This window comes from Halichoerus grypus, chromosome 2 (assembly GCF_964656455.1).
Source record: "Halichoerus grypus chromosome 2, mHalGry1.hap1.1, whole genome shotgun sequence".
NCBI classification, from domain to species: Eukaryota; Metazoa; Chordata; class Mammalia; order Carnivora; family Phocidae; genus Halichoerus; species Halichoerus grypus.
In genome coordinates, this window is record NC_135713.1 from 60,919,479 (window position 1) to 60,934,450 (window position 14,972).

The window sequence follows — 14,972 nt, forward strand, 5'->3', positions numbered from 1 at the left end:
GGCTAAGACCCAGGAGCCCAGAGTCACATGAGGGAGGACCCTTACCTTGGGCTACTGACAAAGATGGCTAGCAACTCTCGTACACCCACGGCCGATGGGCTGGAGCCAGGCTGCAGATGTTTTGTTTGGTCCATACAAAGTTTCTGAAAAAAGGAGATTTTACATAAAAATATAAATTCCTGTCTTCTTTTAAAAATAGTAAGATCTATGGGCGCCTGTGTGGCTCAGTCAGTTAAGCGTTTGCCTTCGGCTCGGGTCATGATCCCAGGGTCCTGGGATCGAGCCCCATGTTGGGCTCCCTGCTCATCGGGGAGTCTGCTTCTCCCTCTTCCCCTCCCCCCCGCCACTTGTGTGCACATTCTCTCTCTCCCTCTCTCAATCTCTCTCTTTCAAAAATAAATAAATAAATAACCCCTTTAAAAAAATCATCAAGAGGGGCGCCTGGGTGGCTCAGTCGGTTAAGCATCTGCCTTCAGCTCAGGTCATGATCCCAGCGTCCTGGGATCGAGCCCCGCATCGGGCTCCCTGCTCAGCGGGAAGCCTGCTTCTCCCTCTCCCACTCCCCCTGCTTGTGTTCCCTCTTTCGCTATCTCTGTCTGTCAAATAAATAAATAAAATCTTAAAAAAAATATAGTCTCTAAAAAAAAATCATTAATGTCTAGCAGCACTGGGCCTACATTTCCGCCTTGATTGGCAGCTTCCATGTAGGACAGAGCATGAACTTCCTAGGTCACCACAGTTCCCAGTAGCCCAGTTCTCAATTATGTGACCTGCCTGGCCCAGGGGGCAGTTGGATGATGACCCTTAGTTACAGCAGTAGGATGAAGCCATATGTTCTCAGGACAATGTTTGATGACAGATGAGGAAATCTTAAAGGTCAAAGAAGGCTTCACGGATCTGGTGTTATTTTGAGCAAGGGGACATCATTCAAGCAAAAGAATAGCATGGGCAGAGGTAAGAGTAGCAAGGAGGAGTATATTGTGTTATGAGAACTACGAGTCTCACCATGCATGGAGTACAGGAGCAGGGATAGGAAAATGATCTGGAAAGGCAGGCAGTGGTCACATCTTGGAGGACCTTGAATTATGTGCCCAAGTGAGTCTGGTCAAGGGAGTATAGACAAGTTTACAAATCCCAGAAAGTGAGTCAGGCTGTGGACACGTAAATATTGAGTGTTTTTGCAAACCAAAGGTAAGTGATACGTGTCTATTGAATGAATGAATATATGAATGTATACACGGAGAATGAAGGAGGCAGCCAACCTCCAGGGTCCACTGGTGTCAACCCTGATGAAGGTTTTAAACCCAAACATTGCAGTGTGGTCCATGGCAAGGGGTTACCCAGAGCTGGAGAAAAGGGGGCTGGGAGTATGTGATACTTTGCAGGAGACTATATGAGGACCCATTCCCACAGGGACCAGTCGCAACTCCGTCACACCTCTGTCTTCTAGAGGTCCAGGACCCTTTGCTGCCCTTTCCCAGAAAGTGTCTATTTCCTCTTCCTTCTGTCTCCCTGAGCCAGCCCAAATGAATCCCAATGGTTCCAGAGCATTCGCAGGCTTGGATGAGGAGGGGGCTTAGAGCTGGCAAAGAGTATACATGAAAGTCACTTCACGTGCTTCCTACAGATGAGGAAACTGAGGCCCAGGAAGGGCCTCCCTTGCCACAGTCAGTGAGTTAGGATAGGTGGTCTCCAAGTAAAGGCTGTCCCATCCCCAAGCGAAGCTCTGATGGCCCAGAGGAAGTATGATATGAGCACAGACTCAGGGTATCTGTCAGGATGGGGCAGGACAGCCCACTGCTCCCTGTCTCTCTTCGCCAGGACACTGTGGGGAGTGATGGAATGGGGACCAGCTGAGTCACAAGAGGAGAATGAGCCTTTTTCAAGCCTCTCTGATGTGCCCAGAGGTGACCGGCTTTCATTTAATCCTTAAAGAGCCTTTGAAGGCCAGTGGTTATTGGCCCATATTACAGATGGGGAAACTCAGGTTGAAAGAATTTGGTAACTTACCCACAGTAAGTCACACAGCTAATAAGTGGCAGAATCAGTACTTGAACTCAGGTCTAGCTGACTCTGAGGCACGGGTTCTATCCGGTGGTCCACAAAGATCCCCCTGCAAACCTCAAGTCTTTGCCACCCTCCTGGAAGGGAACTCTCTTCCCAGCTCACCTCTCAAAAGTGCAAGTGGGTTGTAGCTCTCAGGTCTCGGCCACCTCTCCCTGATCACCAAAATCTAAAGGAGCCTCCCCTTTTATTATTCCACCTTCATAGCCTTCATCCTCATCGTATTTCTTAAGTACCTTATTTATATATCGCCCTCTTCTCCACTCCCCCACCCCATTATTAGCTACTGGAGAGTAGGAACCTTGTCCTGCACCAAAGTGTCCCTGGGCCTAGGGTATCAGTAAATATTTGTTGAATGAATGAATGAGTGGACCTGCTGCTTAGCCTAAAAAGACACAACCAAGAAAAGTGCGTTTAAGGTATTTTCCTTAGCAGAGCAGTTTTTTCTGCTCGGTGCTATCACCGTGCACACCCTGTTTTCCAGGGAAGGAAGCTACCTTCTGAGCTGATAAAGGGGAGGAGAGGTTCCTCTGGACCCAGAGGCTGTTCTCCTGCAGGCTGGCCCTACAGAGCCCCCCAAAAGTCCCCAGAGGTGGGCAGCCTTCCCACCTGCTCCCCAGAAGGCAACCTGCGGAGGAAAACCTCCCGGGGTGACCTGGTCCACCCGGCCGGGGCCGACGAAGTGTGGGAAACCGGAGGCCGGCCGGGCGCTGGGCGGGGCTACCCCCGCGTGGCCTCGGCTTTGTTTGCCTCTGTGTATGGCAACCAGAAACCACCGCAGCCAGCAGTTCTCGGAGTCCGGCTCCCGCACCCCGCCCCCCCCCTTTATTTTAATCTCCTAAACTGATTTGTCAGCAGCAGGAAGTGACATGACAGCTTTCCTCACAAAAGGGAAACTCCTCCGCGTTACCATGGGGATGGAGGCCACTGTATGATCACAGATTTATATAATCTTAAAGGTGTACACACCATGATGTCATCCGGGATGGGCAGGGGAGGGAGGGAGGGAAATGGACTCCAGAGACTGTAAGTCCGAGGCAAATTAGCTACGATTTGCAAAATTCCAAGGAAAGGAGAGGATGCGGTGGAGGCGTTTGGGGCTGGAACTATCCTAATGGAAACCACAGAAAAGCATAAAGAATGCATTGATGCATCTTCTAAGGCTGGGAGGAATCTTACCCATCTGATCCAGGGCAAACTGGTCATTTTAGAGGTGGGAAAACTGACACCAGAAAACTGCTAGAAGTTGTTAGGAATGGGGGATGGGATCTTAGTGTACCTCCAGGGCCCCGTACCTGCCAGGCACTTGACATTCATGAGCCTATTTCCTCCTCACAGGTGAAGCAGGTTATATTATCCCATTTCACAAGTAAGGTTGCTGAGGCCCAAAATGATAAATCGCTTTTCCACCCCCAAATTATGTGGTAAACCATGCTGATGTCTGTTTGGCTATAACATTCACCCTTTCCCCACTTCCTCAAGCTGTCTTTTGGACCGAGCTAGGACTTCAGTTCCCATTCTTCTTTTGGACCCAGGTTCCAATCTCTGCAATGCTGTTTACTTGCTGTATGAACTTGGACATGTCACTTCCTCTCTCTGAGCCTCAGTTTCTTCTTCTGTAAAATGGGTGCTGCTGCTAAAGGTTTTCATGTGAAGGTCCATAAAGCAGCACAGTGGCTGGCACGCAGTGCTAGCTCTAAAATTGAGAGCTATTATAACCACATTACAAGTAGTAAATGATGGACTTGTCTCTATTTCAATCTCCCCTTGAGAAACAAACATTTTAATAGTTTGAGCATCTTTCTCCTCATCATGAGGTACTTCCCTCCCCCCCCCCAGAAAAGCAGTCTCAGGCCAAAAGTGACATACTCCAGAGGGCCCAAAGACCAGGAATCAGATACATGGAGCAAGAGGGCTGTCACCCCTACTCTCCTGAGCTGGTGAGAGTGGAGCAGCTTGCATTGGGAGAAGTGAGTGAATTGTTTTCACTGGCGGCTCCCTTAGGCAGCCGCTGTATTTTTCCACTGCATGGATCACACTGGAGATTAATTTTGGTTCAGCCAGTGCCTGCCAAGCAGAAAGCAATGGCCTGAGCCCACAGGGAAGTCAGCCACGGCATCTGCCACGGACTTGAAGTTGCTGGTATGTTTCCACGAAAGGAGATATTCGCCATAGTAAATTTCTAGGGTTTGATAAAAACACTGGGTACAGTTTGTTTTGAAAGGCGTGAACACACTTGCAGTTGAAAGCCCAGCCAAGGAAATGAGCTTGCCAGCTCAGGGTAAGTTCTTAGAACTTAAAACACAGGGATCTTTCAGTCATTGAGAGTCAAGTGGCAGATGGTGAACCAATGGGGAAAGGTCAAGGACACTGATTGGGTGTCAAGGTCTTAAATGACCTGGCAGGACCAGGACCACTGTTCAGGGGCACTACTGGAGAAGTAAGAGGTTTCCTTTTCTGCTTCCTACATCACTTTGTCCAGAAACAAGGGGGGGGGGGGTAGGGTAGGGACCAGAGCTATGGGGCCAGTAACCCAAGAGCTTCACTGTTATTTAATTCAACATTATAGACTGGATTATGGGTAGGTAGTCAATTACACCTTCTTTGTTTTGGCCTGTTCGGCAAGAGTAAAAATCCAGAATCTTGCCCTGAGCAAATCAGATTTGATTGCCTATCTTCAACAAAATTATGAAATCAGACCAGCAAGTGACCTGGAGGCAACCACCAAAAATTCTGTGTGTGTATATATATATATATGTATATATATATGCTAGCATGGATGTATTCCAAAGCTTTAATGATCAGGTCGGGGGTGGGAATTTCAGGTGATTTGTCTGTGTTGTATTTGCTCATAGCACTTCATATTCTTTTCATAAGAATAAAGGTCTTTTCAAAGGCGAGGGAAAAAAAGAGAGCACGTGAGAGAAGCAAGTGATAAAGTGCAAGCCACATAGAATTAGGGAACAAAACAGATGTAGGGCCCAATTCCCCCCACTGCCACTTAGCTATGCTGGGTCTCAGCATCTTTGTCTGCAAAAGGGTCCTGCTGAGCTGTTTGGGGAACAGGTAGCACACACCACCTTACACATAGCAGTCACGTTTACGTCAGGTGTTTTGGAAAACCATCGTCCTCATGATTCCAACACGGTTCAGAAAAGGTGGCTTTTTATATTATCCTGGGTAAAGTATTAAATAAAAAAGGCAACCCAAGCAAATGGTCATTCCTTTTTGGCTCTGGGAACACTTGGGCTCCCTGTGTAACATGGTAGGAATATATGGGTGGTCACCTGGAGAGTTCAGCTACAGTACCTGGTTTTCCATGATAGATCACACTTTTCTACCTCCCTTGTAACCCAACCATCTTGGATTGGAAGGGCCCCCAAGTAGTAGAAGACCAGATCCCAAGACACACATCTGCGAGGCCCTTGTCCAGATTCTGGTTCACTCATGGGAGAGGGATTAGTTGGGGCTGCCCAATAAATAAAGCATTGAGGGCGCCTGGGTGGCTCAGTTGGTTAAGCAACTGCCTTCGGCTCAGGTCATGATCCTGGAGTCCCTGGATCGAGTCCCGCATCGGGCTCCCTGTTTAGCAGGAAGGCTGCTTCTCCCTCTAACCCTCCCCCCTCTCATGTGCTCTCTCTCTCTCATTCTCTCTGTCTCAAATAAATAAAAATAAAATCTTTTAAAAAAAAAAATAAAGCATTGAGATTTCAATAGAAATGCCATAATTTATTCTGTTGTATAAAAAAAGTCATCCTTACATAACAAAATGTCTTCTTAAAAGAAGAAATATATTATTTCAGCTTATAAATAAACACACAACCACTGGCAACTAAAAAAACCCAACACTGGTGCTTCCCATCAGTGCTGAACACAAACCTGCTTAGGATATATTTACAGGATATTACAGTACTCAAACACAAAAATTGAGGTATTTGGTTCTTCTAGGAGTAGACACTGACATTTGTGAAGGCAGACCACCTCCACAAAAATAAATAAGGTATATTCTCATAGGTATGTGTCGTCAGGAATGATAATACTGGTAGGTATGTCAAGCATGAAGAGTTCCTACAAAAAACAGGAGCAAGCAAAAAGAAACCGGCTCATACACAGAGTCCTTTCTCTTCTGCCCCTTTTTGTCAGAGGGACTTGATGTACCCACTATATATATATATATATATATATATATATATATGTTGGTCCCGAATGTGCTGCGTTCAGCAAACATCTTGATGCTACATCATCACTATGACTGCTTAGGAACCCATTGGAGCTCGGGGTGAAATTAAATAAATAAGGACCAGCCCTCACAAGCACCCTCCCCAGAGTTATTGCATTTCTCCTCAAGGAGCCTAGAGTCCCAGTGGGTTATGGAGATCACCTCCCGTGGCCTTTCAGCAGCTGGGAGAGGTCGTAATGGGGCTCTGAAGGTAGCTCAATGCACTGTTCGTAGAGTGGACAGGGATGGAGACAGGAAAGTTGAAGACCGTGGTGGTGGACGTGCTGCGGTCCAACACAGCCATGGCAGGGCTCCCAGCCTCTGCTGAGCAGTGTGGGGCCAGGACCTGCGACTCAAACTGCAGCAGCTGGCCCATGAAGCTGAAGTTGGGGGAAATGATGCTTCTCCTCTGCTTCACAAACTCAAAGGCCTCATCCAGCTTGACTCGGTTAGTCCTCATGAGGTAAGCGAGGCAGATGGTAGCTGACCGGGAAATGCCTGCCTGGCAGTGGACAAACACCCTTCCTCCAGCATTCTTGATGGAGTCTGGAAAACAAAGGGTGGCTGGTTACTTGAGAGCTCAGGGGAACAACCCCAACCCCAGGCAGAGGGTGCCTAAGAAACGTGTGTCCTATCCAGAGATAGGTGCAAAGAAGAGTAAGGGATTTAAACCAAGACCAGGCATCTCCACCAAGCAGAATGCTCTTGGATGGGTTAAGTCAATTCAACTTTCTGAGCCTCAGTTTGCTAATTTGTTGAATGGGACATCAAATCCCTATTTTGCAGGGATATTGCCAGAACCAGACTGATATTTAATGTATGGAGAAAGGCTCAGACGAATGTCATTCAAGTCCTTGCCACAGAGTTGGGCTCGGTGACTAAAATGGGGGGAGCAAGGCAGAAGTCCAAGGCATCTGTCCATTTACCTATGAAGTCAATGGCCTCGTTGAACCAGGAGCTGATGTCCGCCTTGTGGTTGTCTTCCACAGGGATGCTCTTATACTGGTAGTAATCCTCAAAATGGTTGGGACAATTGGCTGAGACGTTGATCAAGGCAGTGATGCCCAAGGCGTCCAGCATGTCTTTGCGGGAAGCATGATAGGCACTGCCCAGGTACAGAAAGGGCAGGATCTCCACTGGGCCACCCTGAAATCCAGAAATATTCAAGACTTGTCAAGCTTTGCTCAAACTCAAGGCCGGTGCCCACACCCACAAAAACTCCCTGCTGGAAAAATCAGTTGCAGGTACCGGGGGCATTTAGCACTGCTGTTAGAGTATAAATAAATAGGGGACTAAACCCATGTGCCTCAAGTTCATTGCTGTAGTGCCAGCAATTAGACTCCCCTCCATCAGATCACTTAACCATGGGATAAATTAATAGTCCTGTGTCCCCTCCCTTATAAACTTGCAGGTTACTTTGGATATTCTCACTAGTACTGCTCTTCCAGGCCTTTGCCAGCTGGTCCTTCCCCCCCCCTCAACACAGGCCCCTACTAACCTGATCATAGAGTGGGGTGCTACAAGAACTGCACCCTGATTCGGCGCTGTCAGGGATGCTAGTACTCAGAGGAAGGCTGAGCCCCATGGGGGTCGACTGTTTGCTGCACAGCTCTGGGCAGGAAGCTGAAAAAGCTTCATATCCTCCTGGGAAGACAAAGAGATTTGTTTCCATTAGTATCGTCGGGGCCAGGGCACCTTCATCCCACCCCCGCGCCCACCAGGGTTGAAGTTTACCCCGGAGATGCCCAGGCAAGTCTTTGTTCTTAAAGCCAAACAAAGCCAACGACAAGTCCCCGGACTAAGGCTCGGGCGCCCACGCGCTCCAGTAGGGCAGCCCCAAGGGGCCGAGGGCCAGGGGTCCCGCGGCAAGGCGGCGGGGGGCGAGCGGCGCCAGAGCTTCCCCGAGAGCGTACCTTTGAGGAAGAAGACTTGCGCGGCGCGCGCCTCGCGGCGGAGCGCCCCGGCGGCCAGGGCCAGGGTGCCGTCGCGCTTGGCGCCGTCCAGGGCGGCGCTGCGCTCGTCCAGCAGCACCACGGCGTGGTAGGCGCCGGCCAGCAGGCGGCCGCGCAGCTCGGCGTTGGGCACGATGTGCTCCAGGCCCATGGCGCCCTTGGCCCGGCGCCGCACGATGGTGCTGAAGCGCACGTTGACCGAGCCGGCGATGTGGCCGGCGTTGAAAGCGAAGAAGGAGCGGCAGTCCAGCAGCAGGCACTGCGCCGCGCGCTCCCGAAGCAGCGTCCGCAGGCCTCCGGCGTCCAGGGAGCCCACTTCCATGACCATGGCCGGCCCTAGCGCCCCCAGCGTGCCCGTTCTCGGTGCTCTTTGTCCTCGGAAGCCAAGGGCAGGGCAGCGGCTTTCGAAGAAAAGCCCGACCCTAGTTCTCTCTGCGCCGAACCCCAGACTGCCCTTAGACTGAGTGAGGGGGCGTCGCGGGGGACTCTCGGCCGCCTAGGCTTCTTTGCTGGTCCCCCGACTGCCCCTCCAGCCCCACTTACACCTATTACAGCCCGGCGTCCTTCGCAGCGAGCTCAGCCTGCGGGAACGTGTTTATATGTGGCCTCTCTGGGGGCGGGGCGGGGCGGGGCGGAGCGGCCGCGCAGGGGGAGGGGAGTTGTTTGTTTGAATGGCGATCACGTGACCGTGTGGTGACGTCACCCGCCCAGCCCGGCTCGGCGCCGGCGGAGCCAGAGGCGAAGACGTCATCCGCCTCGGAGCGGGATCCGCTGGCTGCTTGCTGGCTCGGGCCCCAGTCCGGCCGTCCGGCCTGCGCCTGGCGCGTCCCTGGGGATCCGGCCTGCGCCGCTCTCCGGGCCCAGGGGGGAAAAGAGGTGGCGGGCGCGCTGCCAGCCAAGGGCTGACCTCCGGGATCCGAACGGCCGGGAGAGCGGGCGGCGGGCCAGCGGCCTCCCCTCCCCTGCTCCTCCCCTCCCCCTCCCTTGTCCCTCCCCTCCCCCTTCCCCGCGCCCCCTCCTCCCGGAACGGAAAGGGGCTTCCTGCGCCTTTGCATACGCGTGTGCCCTTTTCGCTCATTTCCTCGTCACCAGTAGCCGCGGAAAACTCAGGTTCCCCAGAAGAAGCGATTTACTTGCCCAATATCACAATGCTGGGGGTAGGGGAACAGAGAGGAACCTGAAATGAGGGTTGGAGAAAATGTAATGTTTGCCTATGGATATGTTCCTACTAAGGACAACCGGGGTGAGTTGGGGTAAAGTTCAGGGGAATGCTTTCGGCTCAGGTTTCCCAGACTTGTCCTGTTACTTAAGAAAAACACATTTAAACAAGTAAAATGCCTTCCAGTCGAAGCCCTTCTGTTCCTAGAGGATTTGGAGCCGAGAAAGGCGGGTAAAGGGACTGAAATCGGAAGTGTGGGGTCGTAAGGTGCGGTGGTGGATTGCGGGGTTCGGCGTTTGGGGAGGCGACTACCCCCCCCCCCGGCGTGGCTCGACAGCGCCCTCCAGGGGTCACTGGACACGTTTCTGGCCACGTTCGCTTAAGACAGCTCTGTATATGCTGTTTGGGCGCCTTACTATGCCCTAAGCTAAGGGGTTTCAGTCCCCACGCCCTGACCCTCGTCATCTATATGGGCTGAATTCGAAATCCAGTGCTACGGGGCTTTAGGAATCCAGGACGAACGTTTGGGAAGACCCCATGCGGCCACCCGCGCGGAGTCCTAGTGACGGCCCCCTGGGCAGGGGAGGGCGGCACCGATGTGCTAGGTACACAAACAAATATTGCGCCACCCGGCCTGGGTGCCGAGTCAAGAACATTCTGCGGTTTCTTCCCCTCTCCTGTGGAGAGGGGGGATGGGATGGGGATTTCAAGGACCCTGTGTCGTTGATCTGTGGACTATATCATCAGAGGCAACTTCTGCATTTGTCTTGTTTAGCTTCTGTGTTCACACATGCTCAGACTTTCTGTCTACGTTCTAGAAAAGTTCCGGGTTGAGTACGTTTTCTTAAGGGCATTTTCTGCCTTTAGATGAACCCTGAGGACAGCAAAGAGGTCCTCAGATAATGGCAACACCCTCCCTATATCTTTTCAAAAAAAAAAAAATTATTTGTTTATACTATTTATTCAGCTGAGGAACTCAACATATTTTTTGCATTGAATCATAAAATGTTACAGCTGCTGACTTTTCACAGCACACCAACTTTATCTGCCCCATTTTTTTTTAACCAGGAGCATTAATTATATCTTCCCCTATCCACATTTAAAAAAAAAAAAACAACTTTTTATACAGCTATTATAGTGGTGGTGGCACAGTCTGGCCCTGGAGTCAGGTGTCTGCTGAGCTCTGTGGGTTTTTCCTCTTTATCCTTTTCTGGAAAGAGCATAGTTTGAACCCCCATGCTGTTATTTTGCTTCTGGGTGATCCTATGCTAATCTCTTTCCCTGCTGAGCCTCTAAGCCCACATCTGTAGAATGGGTTTACAACTGCCTACTTTGTGGATGGGTTGAGGCCTAAGAGAGATGGTAAGGGTAAGGGACCCAGGCCCTACCTTACCCCTTCCCATTATGATTCACTAAATCTCTTGTTTTCCCCTTCCCAGCGAGCCATGTGTGTTTCAGGGTCTGGCATCAGAACCTGGGGAGAAGGTCACTACAAAACGCTGTTAGGTGTGGTTGGAACAGAGGCCCAGTTCAGGAAAAGGTCCCTCCTTGAGACCGACTAACACAATGGCTCGGGTCAGGGGGTGTGGTGGTAAAGGTGTAGCCACAGAAGACACCAGTCTAGGCAGTGGAGAGGCTGCTGCTGGCTGAAGATTGAGTCAGAGAGAGGCCCAACGTAATCTGGCCTATGGTGATGGTATTGGGACTGGAGTCATGGGCCTCGTGGGCACAGGGCAATGAAGGAGCATGAAATCAGTGAATATTGACTTGGGAGGGAACTGGGCCTTTCTGACCTGGGCTCTTTCCAGTTTTAGATGTGCTTAGAAATAAACCTGGAGGCAGTGGGGGGGGTAGTGGGAAGGGTTTGAACTCAGAAGGCCTGGATTCCCCCCCTCAATGTGTGGCCTTGAATAAGTCACTTCCCCTTACTGAGCCTGCACTCCCTCCTTCCTGTGATGGCAGCAATGACAAGTACCCCAGGACTGTGGGGGACTCAGTGTAGCCCGGGATGGCATTACCCTACAAGCCCTATCCAAATCCCGCCCTCCGAATGGATTTTGGATCTGCCCTGGGGTCCCAGAACAGGGGGAGAAAGGGTGGCGCTCTCACAGATGGCCCCAGCTCACTGTCTACCCCGTGAACTTGGGCAAGCAGCTTAACATGTGTGAGCTTTGGTTTCCCCTTATGTAAACCGGGAATACCATCCATCTAGAACTAAGTAAGACCATGTGTGAGAAAGGGCCTGAGAGGGTCATGCCCAGAATGGATGCTCTCAGGAGAGGGAGCTGGCTCCCGCCGGTCATGTTCTCTCAGAATCCACAGGCCTTCGACTGTGCTGTCTGGCACCTCCTGCTTTTTTTGCTCGGTACCCTCCACGACTCCTCCTTTCCCACCGAACCCAAGGCACACCGCCCCTGGCCTCACCCATCCATTCGGCCCCGCCCCACTACTGTGATTGGCTCTCTTGTTCTCTGGGCAAACTCCCTGAGCCTGTGTTCGCACCCCCACACCTTTGCTCACCCTGTTCCCCCTCCGCCTGCCAGGATGCTGTCCCCTCTGGGCTCAGCCATATCTTTCTCCATCAGCCAAGACCCCGCCAAAGTGGCATCTCAATGAAGCCTTCCCTGGTTTCGCTAACTTCTCCTGCCCTTGGGTCCTGGAGGACTTTGTCCAAACATTCTGATTGTGTAAAAGTCTCTTTGATCCTTATCTTACCCTCCCTGAGTTACGTGAGGGCAGGGACTGTTTTTCTCATCTTTGGACCTCCACACCCTACGACCTTGGATGCAGCCGTGGCATATAGTAGGTTCGTAATCTGCGGCATGGGGGAAGAACTTTTCAAAAGCACACTGTCGAGAAGTAGATGAAGAGAAGGGGTCAGAAATGTCATTTACGAAGCTTCAGCTCTGTGCCAGCTGCATTACAGTATCATCTAAAGAACTAATCACGCGGGGTGCCTAGTGGCGCAGGCGGTTCAGCGTCTGCCTTCGGCTCGGCTCATGGTTCCCGGGGTCCTGGGATCGAGCCCCACATCGGGCTCTCCGCTCAGCGGAAAGCCTGCTTCTCCTTCTCCCTCTCCTGCTCCCTCTGCTGTGTTCTCTCTCTCTCTCTGTCAAATAAATAAATGAAATCTTAAAAAAAAAAAAAAAAACTAATCAGTGATCCTGTGAGGTGGTTGTTCTCCCCATTTTTCAGGCAGGGAAACAGGCTCAGAGAGGGAATGTGCCCAAGGTCACACAGCTGGTAGTCATCAGACACAGATCCAGAGCCTGGCCCCGTCTGACTGAGACGGAGCGGGGCCAGGCCTCCGGCCGTAGGAACCTCAGTCTATTAAGGCTTCTGCCTGTGCAGGTCCCATCCTAGGCGATGCTGGCAGAAGCCCCTGACTCCCCGCTTGCCTGGAGCTCTGCTCACTGGGCAGAAGGGTCCCTGGCACTAGCCGTGGAGGGACCCTGAACCTCTTAGGACCCCCGAGTCAGGCACTGATGTTCCTGCTGTCCGAATTCACTCAGTGCTTGGGATTTGGATGAGCCACACACAGGGACCACTTGACCCATCTCCAGGGGCTGGCAAGGGGTGACTTTACCCTCCACGCAAAGGCAGTTAGGACAGAACCAGCTGCTATTGCACAACCCTTACAAACACATACCCAGAGGCAGGCCTGAGAGGGCCTGTGGAGCTGTGTCATCTGAGCCCGCCCCCGCATTTGAGAGACAAGGGCTCAGAACGGTTAGGCCACCCATCCAAAGTCACACAGTGTTCGGAACATTCTAAATCTAGTCAGCATGTGAGAGCTGTGTGTTCAAAACCGGTAAGTGTTTATCTCCGGAGGGTGGAGTTACTTTCACTTTCGTCCTTATAAATTTGTATGATTTGAGTTTTTCAACACAAACGCGGAACTGTTGTAATCAGGGGAAAAAGTTAAAAATATTAGAAGCCAAGCATATTTAGGGTAAACCATATTCACTGTATTTAGGGTAACTTGTTAAGGACAAGTTACAGAGTTAGACTGCTTGGGTTAGAATCCCAGCTTGACCACACATCAGCTGTGTGTCCTTGGGAAAGTTACTTTACCTCTCAAAGACTCTGTTTCCTCATGTGTAAAAGGAGGATAATAATAGCATCTTGTAGGGCCGGCTGTGTGAAGAGCATATGGGACAGGGGTCAGTAAACTACAGCTCCTGACCCAAATCCAGCCCACTCCCTCTTTTGGTACGACCCACAAGCTAAGAGTGGTTTTTACATGTCAAATGGTTGTAGAAAAAAATCGAAAGAAGAATAATATTCTGTGACACATGAAAGTTGCCTGAAATTCAAATTCTGGTGTCCGTCAATAAAGTTTTATTGGAACATACCCAACCTGTTGGTTTACATATCCCCCAGGGCTGTTTTTGCACTACCATGAGAGGTGAGTAGTTGTGACACTTCATGGCTCACGAAGCCTAAAATATTTACCTCTGTCCTTTTACAGGAAAAATTTGCCAACCTCTGATATGAGATCCTGAATGAAGAACACTTTAGAACAATGCCTGGCACGGGGTGTTTAGTAAACTCTGTTATTATTAATATGTGGGTATTTATAAACTCTTCTTCCCCTAGGATGTGTTTAAAGGCAGTAATTGTAGGGGCGCCTGGGTGACTCAGTCAGTTAAGCATCTGACTGTATCTTGACTCCGGTCATGATCTCAGGGTCGTGAGATCAGGCTCTGCACTGGGCGTGGAGCCTGCTTAAGATTTTCCTTCGCCCTCTGCCCTCTGCCTCTCTCTCTCTCTCTCTCCCCCCCCCCAAAAAATAAAAAATAAATAAAAGCAGTAATTGTTTTTATATTTCATTGCGCCTAAGGCACATTTTTTTAATATTTTATCATTCCTCAAAGTGGAATGGAACTTCCAATCAGAGGCATATTATAGTTAATTGACATAGTTAATTGGTAGCATTTTCTTTCCTGATGGTGCATAAATTAGTGAGGGGGCCTTAGAATTGCTGACCTCTTACATCCAGTAAAATACAGTATGGTAAAATGTTTAAGAAGGACAGGAATTAAAACACTGCGGTCATTCAATTAACAAGCTTCTGACAGGGGGACACACTTATTAATAAATGAGTACGACTCAGGTGCTAAGTGTCAGGGTACAGATTGGGGAGGCCAAAAAAGGGACCCTTACCTAGCTAGGAGAAGGTTATGAGGGAAAGATGCCCAAAGGAGAGGGTGTCTACATGGAGACAGAAGGACTGATAATAGAATAGAAATGTCTGGATGAAAGGCCTCTGAGAGATGGGCTTTGATTATTTACCATTTCCCCCGGGAGCCTCAGTTTCCTCTCCTGTAAAATGGGACAGCAATAACCTCAAGAGGCCAACTCTCAGATTTTCTGTGGGACCAGATGAAGCCCCAGTATCTTGTGTGAAGTCTCCATGGCTGACCATTTCTGTCTCTCCCACTAGCTTGGGAGCAGGGACGTGGCTTCTTGCCTCTCTTGGTCCCCGGTACAAACCTCAAAGCAGGTTTGTTGAACGAACCCATGAAGATGAGCCCAGGAGCCCAGGAGAGGGACCAGGAAGTAGCAGGGCCTCCAT

The 14,972-nt window shown here is 50.5% G+C and overlaps 1 protein-coding gene and 1 long non-coding RNA gene across 2 annotated transcripts; one reads left to right on the forward strand and one right to left on the reverse strand.

Annotated features, from left to right (window-relative positions):
- Positions 1-5,772: 5,772 nt before the first annotated feature.
- On the reverse strand, positions 5,773-8,824 carry DUSP1 (dual specificity phosphatase 1). The gene is made up of 4 exons (XM_036120325.2): positions 8,197-8,824; positions 7,782-7,927; positions 7,210-7,429; positions 5,773-6,829 (listed from the first exon to the last, which is right to left on the reverse strand). The coding sequence occupies exons 1-4, from the start codon at positions 8,561-8,563 to the stop codon at positions 6,459-6,461; spliced, it is 1,104 nt and encodes a 367-aa protein (XP_035976218.1). The 5' UTR covers positions 8,564-8,824; the 3' UTR covers positions 5,773-6,458.
- Positions 8,825-11,262: 2,438 nt separating this feature from the next.
- Positions 11,263-14,226, forward strand: LOC144381094 (uncharacterized). Its single transcript, XR_013445628.1, has 2 exons — positions 11,263-13,205; positions 13,866-14,226. It is a non-coding gene; the product is annotated as an uncharacterized LOC144381094 (long non-coding RNA).
- Positions 14,227-14,972: the final 746 nt, after the last annotated feature.

Coding starts and splice junctions, on each gene's coding strand:
- DUSP1 (XM_036120325.2), bottom strand. CDS start 8,563: ATGGTCATGGAAGTGGGCTCCCTGGACGCCGGAGGCCTGCGGACGCTG. Junction 7,928..8,196: donor GCAAGTCTTCTTCCTCAAAG/GTACGCTCTCGG, acceptor TTGTCTTCCCAG/GAGGATATGAAGCTTTTTCA. Junction 7,430..7,781: donor GCACCCCACTCTATGATCAG/GTTAGTAGGGGC, acceptor TCTGGATTTCAG/GGTGGCCCAGTGGAGATCCT.